Source organism: Olea europaea, chromosome 7 (assembly GCF_002742605.1).
Source record: "Olea europaea var. sylvestris chromosome 7, O_europaea_v1, whole genome shotgun sequence".
NCBI lineage: Eukaryota > Viridiplantae > Streptophyta > Magnoliopsida > Lamiales > Oleaceae > Olea > Olea europaea.
The window spans coordinates 18894707-18902477 of NC_036243.1; the positions used below are offsets into that span (position 1 = coordinate 18894707).

General features: G+C 32.5%; 1 protein-coding gene across 1 annotated transcript in view; it reads left to right on the top strand.

Annotated features, from left to right (window-relative positions):
- Nucleotides 1–7093, top strand: part of LOC111397277 (protein DCL, chloroplastic-like) — a 16099-nt gene extending 9006 nt beyond the window's left edge. Inside the window, exon 2 of the mRNA XM_023024118.1 lies at nt 6746–7093. Within this exon, the coding sequence (XP_022879886.1) occupies nt 6746–6859 (114 nt within the window). The 3' untranslated portion in view covers nt 6860–7093. The remainder of the gene's footprint in view (nt 1–6745) is intronic.
- The last annotated feature ends 678 nt before the right edge of the window (nt 7094–7771 follow it).

Here is a 7771-nt window from a genome sequence, read left to right on the forward strand (position 1 = left end):
AATTAGAAAAGAATTCCTTTTTAGGTCGAAAGTTTTAGAATATGTTTTAAGCCTCAATTTTTGTTGAAAATAGTTTTGTAACAATTAATTTTTGGAGAATGTATGATTAAGTCCCTGTTTGAGCCTCCCCCCGGGCCCTCTCTCCCCCGAAAAGAGTGAATTTTTAATTGTAATTTTTTTTGGATAATGTGTTGTTAAAAAGTAGAAAAAAATTTTGAATTTACATAAATAATATTTTATTTTAAGAATTTATGGTTGAAAATGAGTATGAGAAAAAAGAGTTTTGAAAGAATAATTACTAAATAGAGGAAAAAGTTTTGATTAACGCACAAAATATATTATTGGAAGAATGTACGCTTGAATATATATATAAGAACTTTTAAATAATAAGATTTATAAAGAAGCTTAACTTTATTAATTGAGCTGTTTGGCCGCTGTCCCGGGGGTGCCACATGGTCGCCCTGTTGTTTGGCAGGGATTTAGAGAAATGCTATAGAGATAGGTTGAAAAATAGGGTTAAAAATATGCTGCACACCTGTCGATACTTGATTGGAAAGTTTAAAAAAAAAATTTGAATTTGCTGTCACATCAGTATGTTTTTATCCCAGTTTTTGAGTCTGACTGTTTATCATTTTTGGGGGATTTAAGCTTGGCCAAACATTTTACTCCGTCGAGAAAGAGGTACGTGTCCTCGCACAAAACCTTCTCAATCGGATAATTTTGTCCTGCAATAGGGGATTCTTGAAAGCTAAGCACATTGATACGTGTCATCTTAGAACCACACTATAAAACAATAATTGATAATTATTTATTCATTTATGGATTATGATGAATAAGTCTGGTAGGAGTATGCACGTGCTTACACTTGGTAGTTAGTTGACCAACAAAAGGTCACACTTATTATTAAATTCCAAACAACTATAATAATGGGTAACAATTGTCAATTATGGGAGATGAATGATTATTGTGAGATTGACTTAGAAAGTGGCAAAAGGATAAAGGTGTCACCGACAAAATTGAATCCTAGGTTTGATTGATGTCTAGCTTATGCTAGAATTCGCACTTTCGGCCTCTAGAGGGAAAAATAAAGAGGTCAAAGAAAGTTTTTAAGGATTTCATCTTAGAAAAAAATAAAAATAGAAAGTTCAGAGAAAGTTTAAGAATTTCATCTTAAAAGATCGATCTTATTTAAAGTAGTCTAAGTTCTTATACATTGATTAGTGTTTGCATCTTTGTTTAATATGAGATTTTTTTTTTTAAGTCCCGAAATCTAATTATTATCGTTGTATGAAATTAGTACGTAGACCGATCTCTGTGTTGAGGTCATCGTAGATGTAGGAAGATGGACATGAAGTTTTTCTAAGCGTGAGGGGGAAGTCCTAGGACCAAAATTTGTTGAAGGACAATTTAGAAAATTTCATATTGGTAATTTTGATTTTTTTGCTGTTGGACATAAATTTCATTAAGGATAGTATTTCACATAGTGGTGGCAAACGAGTCCATCGACTTGGACAGTATGTGGGTTGACTCGAAGCTCATTTGCACAAGCCAAAGCTCGAGCCAAGCAAAAACAGGGTAGTTATTTTTAAAACAAGCTATTGGCAAGTTTTAACTAGCCTGCAAAATGAGAAAAAATGTCTGCCAAACCTTGGTGATGGGATCCCATCAGGCCATCACCAAATTTCAACCCTACAATTTATTTATTTATTATTATATTTCAACCTTACAATTTATTATTCTTATTTTAATAAATACTCAAAATAATTTTTTACTATAAATCTCTTCGCTAATCTACAATCTTTTTTTTTTTTTAAAAAAGAAAAGAAAAGAAAAGAAAATTCATGAATCAACTTAGCTCGGCTCGACAAAGGTCTGAGCCAAAGCCCTGGCCAAGCCCCATTTTTGGGAACCGAGCTGGCTCGACTCTGCTCAACTCATTGTCATCACTAATTTCACATTTGTAATTTTAATTTTATCCTAATTTGTCTTATAAATAGGGAGCTATCTTTAAAATTTTGTATTACCATAAAAAAGGAGAAAGATGTTAGAGAAAATAAAGGGTGTGATTTTCTCTTATAAATTTCTTTCATAATAATAAATTATTGTAGTGACCTAAGAGAGCGTAGTTTTGTATTGAGACAACTTTTATATATCTTGCGTGTTCTTGTGTATACTTTTTTCTAGTATTTATTGCACTTGGTAGTAGTATTGAAGTTTCTAATTCTCAACAATTTTATCATTAACATGCCCCAAGAGATGGTAATTTTTTTGAGCATGCCTGTATTGTAGTTCAATTGTTCGTTTGAACTTTGAATTGACTGTAATACCTATTAATAATGTCAAATTGTTTGTTTGAATTTTATGGACTTTGACTACCACATTAAGATTTGAGATTTAATCTTAAAAGGTCGAACTTATTAAGAGGAGTAACACTATCCCTCTCCTAACGAGGCTTCAAGCATCGATCAGGTAATAGCCGCTAGCAAGTCCAATCAGGCTCACGTTTGGCACCATTATCGTACCTAACCTACTCAAGGCTATATAATGAGGTAGTCGACTTAATGCATCATCTTGTCTGAGGTGCCATGTATAGACCGACCCTTCATAACCTAGACGAGGTGATATAACCAGTTACAGAGTAAATTCGAGGCAATTAACCTCTCGATGAGATTAGACATCTCCCACTTCACCTATTCCACGATATTTCATAGAAGATCTTCCTATGATTGATTATTATGACATTTCTACAACACGTCTCCTAATCACTTTGTTAGTCTACTTTACATAGTCGAACTTAGGCTATAGGGTTGCTACATTTTAGAAACATTGAACTCCCTTGAACCTAATATTGACAGGGTGACACTTTAAGAGAATATGCCTAAGTAATTGGGATGAAGCCTCAACCTTTTCATCCAAAGGTAACCGTTCTTCCTCTTCTACTATTAAAACTCACGCTTATTGTCATTTGAAGTAATTCAATTTTACACACTCAAATAATATTGCTATCTCTCACATTTGTTCTCTGGCTCACGTCTCTTGCACATCTCAAACCTAAATATATTGCATAACTTGATTATTTGATTACTTGCAATTGTCTTCCCCACTCTGAAGAAGGCTAAATGCTCGTGATGATTTATCCTAGTGTACAGAAGATAAGCTACGTGGATGTAAAGTAGAGACTAAATCCTGTCCACATAATTCGTATAGAAACAGAGGTCACCAGGTATTTCAAACCTAGATATATTGTTTATTTTGTTTCATCTTTAATCAATGTGAAATATTATCTTTAACCAATCCAACTTTTCGTTGTTGTGAATAACACTGGCATTTGTCAAATCAGAAGTTGCTTACATTTCTCTCATCTCTAGCCACTATGCACTACCTAAGACCCAACACAACTCCTGGCACACAATGTGCCAACGAAGAACCATTTCTTTTCCCTCTCCATCCATTAAGTTTTGGGTATCCATGATTAAGATTGATATGCAAACTAAATACCATGGAATAAATAATTTTAGAAAGGGATAGAAACGGTTTGTCTTTTGTAATGTTGTCAAATATCCACAGGCACAATCGGATTTTCCTCAATCGACAAATCTTGATGTGGTGTCGTGATGTCAAACTACCCAATTTTAACCTATGTTGGTCTTGGGGTCAAAAGTTGTGAATGTCGGTATCTTCTTTCTCGTTTTCAAACGTTAATGGAAAAAAGAAAGAAAAGAAGCAACAAAGAAATGTATTGAAGATTAGAAAAATGAAATTCAACGTAAAAATGATGAATGTCTACTGTGAAATTGTGGAGTTTAATTATTGTTACTTTTCGGACGTCTATAAATCTTGGGTGTTTTATTTATTTATTTATTTTTATTCAAATTGATTGCTTTCGGTGGAATATTAGATTTTATCATTTTTAACATCTATAGATCAAACTCTTGACTATATCGAGTTTAATCATTGTTATGATTGTTCACACGTTGATGAACAATTAATATTAATTACCATTACTTTGTAATAAATAAATACTCCATTCATTATAAATTTTTATTCTTTTATATAAATAAATAAATAACCTGATATTTACGTTATCAATCTATGGTCATAAAAAGAGTTGAAATATGATTTTAATTATTAAATATCTCTCCACAAAATTGCGTCCTGTAATGTCGGCATGCTAGAAAATTTACAAAAACATGATGTCATGAGGACATCATCAATTAGGACTGCCTCAATTATTCGTCGTCGTAATTTTTTTTTATTTTTATTTTTTTTAACTCATGGTTATTAGATTGGTTCGGGCATCAATCCGATCAACTCATGAGTCACCGAGTTTTTTTTATTCATTGTGGAGGTCAAGAGTTCGATTCTAGACTGCACAACACGTTTATTTTGAGAAAAAAAATCAATCAACTAGGTCAAGTGATTTGATCGAATTCAGACTGGCTCTTGTTCAGTTCAACTGCATAATCGGCATGGTCGAATTTTCAAAATATGTTATAAGATAAATTAATTATAATATAAATGATGGTTTAAGTTCAAATGAATTATGCATGTTGAAAGAAATTTGTGGACGATCTGTTGTCCTCCATTTAGTTGTTATGAGATTATTATTCATTAATTAAAAATGTTCGAAGTTAATAGCTAATTTTGACATACTCTTTCAATATATTTTACACGTAACTATAAATTTGGATTGTAAAGCGTGGAATTTGAGCTGATGATCATGCCCAATTTATGATGTTGATATGTCACGTTCATCATCTTGTTTAATGGATGTTCAAAGATGTACTAGCCCTTGTTTGGTGTGGATTAAAATCAGATTTTTAACAAATTTTGATAAAAATTGATGAAATATGTAGTTGGAAAGTTGTGAGACCCATAAAATATGTGATTGAAATGAATTATTGACATTAACTTAAATCAAAATTAAAATTTTAACTGGTACCAAACAGGAGACTAATAAATTTCTTAATTGTATCTATCAATGTTACCATACCACAACTAGAAACGTCATGTTAAAACCACATTTTTGGCATGTTCGGTAGTGATTATGAGATTATATTTTTTGACCGTTAGATGGAAAAGTGGATTTTACTTGTGAGTGAAGAAGTCAAAAGTGATTGCTAACTTAGGAAAGTAAAGATCAAAAAATTGATTTTTTGAGGATGAAAAATCATAACCAAATGGGAGTTTTTTGTGTAAAACAAAATGTGTGTATAGAAGCATAGAAGGAAAGATATTCGTATTAAACAAGAAACTAATGATGTCATGAAATAATTATATATTGCCTATCATAATGAGGACACTTGTCATCACTGCAGTCATTATCATATCCATATCAAAATGTGGAAAACCCTTTCAAGCTTTCGAGAGTCATCCACAAGAACATAAATAAGAGGATATAAACGTTTTAAAGCTATTGATATTTCTTGTGTTTAGGCTGCATCATTGATCTTTCCTTTTCACTGCTAAGCACAAACAGTTCGCTTAAAGTAAAATTTTAAATAATTGCCAATTTTATGGTTAGAATTGGGAGAGCATGTTTGAATATGCTTAAGTAAAATTCTGTGATAGAATACCTACTGTCCTTTAAGTTGTAGTAGGAATAAGGTGGAGTTGTTATAGAGGATCCACATTGTCCTCCGAAATGAGTGTTTATGATATTTTAGGTTTGATTATACACAAGGGGGCTTGAGAATGATGAAATTCATAAGCTTAAAGCCGGTTAGATAAAATGAACCAGTTTTTGGGATTCTAAAAATTGGAAGATATAGGGATTCTATGTGATAAGAAGACACTTGTAATGTTAGAAGGAAAGTTTTACACATTTAAATTTTCCCCACTCTACTTTTTGGCAATGATTATTGGATCGTTTTTTAACAAAAAAGATAGATTTAGCATAAGTGAGGATCTTAAGATGCATGTGTGGCTATTTTAGAAATTGAAGAATATTAGGGATGAGAATATATGCTGACAAGTGGAGTCATCACCATGGATAAATTGAAAGATGGATAGCTTTGGTCATCCGTTATATTATGCATAAACTTAAAAGAGTTCACATTCACAAAAGTGATGTGATCCCTATGGTACATTTTATTAGAGTGGAGGTACTCCAATATTAACATGGCATGATGAGGTTGCAAATGATTTCATCACACTACATCTTCTTAGATGTAGCGATGATTCGAATGGATTATTGAAGAAGTATATTATATATTTGTGTGTAAGTAAACCACTAAAGTTAGTCTTTTTTGTTATTAGGGTTACAAAAGGCTCCATTTGGTAGTGGAAAACTTTCTGTAGAAAGCAATACATGGGAAAACAGATAAAAGTAGACCTTAGGAAAAGCAAATCAGATATATAACTACCTGCATTGAATTAATATACTGGAAAATATGCTCTTGAGCAAGCATAGTTTTGCACCGAAAATTTCCTTCATTAGTTGTGGCATGTTACGATTTTCTTGTGACAACCAAATGCTTTAGAAAGAGATAATCAGGAGTTGGAAGTTACTTTCACAATTCCTTTCCCACTATTTTCTGGTTACATGCCACCCAAATGATTCTTATTCACAAGACCCTTTGGTCGGTGAAGTCCATATTTCATATATAAATATAATTAATCATTTTAGGCATTTATTAAAGCTTCATTTGAATATAATGCTGATTGCTGTGCATTCCTCCTTTGTACTTGACAAATTGACCGCCATCCTAATTTTGAAGGCTCGTGGTGTTTATTTATGGTTCAGAATGATGGAGAACTCGTTGACTTCTCATACTGGAAATGCATAAAGGGTTTGATCCATAAAAATTATCCTCTGTTTGCAGACAGCTTCATACTCAGGCATTATCGGATACCATAATTGAAGGTAAACATTTGAATTGAGCTCACCAATGTTTATCTTCCTCAAAAATTTCCTATGTGGCTTTAGGCTTAGGGTATCACTCATTTGTGCTGAAGCTCAATGTATTAGCTAGAGGTGATGTTCAGAACTTTTGTTCTTTATTTGTTTGGAAACTGGAACAATCTTCTCTTAACAATATTTAAGTTGGTTTCTGATTGAATGAAAAAACTTGGATATAGTTTCTCGTTTCTCGATCATTAGCTTTCAGATAAAGCTTTCCCTTCGAACTCAATGGCATTTTTCTTTTATCTTTTTGCCCTTTTTCGCATCATTATTTCATTTGTTTGTGTGTAGAAAACAATACCAGTTACTGTTCTTCATTATCTAGTGGTGATTTAATATTCTATGCATCGTACACATCAACAAAATTAACTGATAGCTGCTCTATTTTCCCCAGTCTACTGGTGTAGTAACTTGAAAACAAGAATCCATAATAACACTTAATTGAAGATTAAGAAATGTTATAATTGGAAGAGATAGCAGATATTCTTCAAGTTTACCGTGTCGGGAGCTCACGTTGATGCTAAACTCTGCTCAAGTCACTATGGAAGCTCTCTCTCCATTACATTTTGAGATAAACTCCAAAGTCGTACCGGGGAGCTCGATCTCCAACTTCACTTCGTTCACTCCACTATAGGAGCTATGTTTAGTCACCAACATATTTAAATATGTGAATTTGAATACCTGCGTGATTAGAAATACCAATGTGGATGTAAATATAAAACACGATTTCAACTGAATTGGAGAGAAATGTTAAGTTGTACAATTTTCTTGTCTTCTAACATGAAGTCATGGGAAATTGATCTACGTAGATGATTTTAATCAGTTGAGATTTAAATTCCAATTTAAGTAAATTGAGGAGCTAAATCT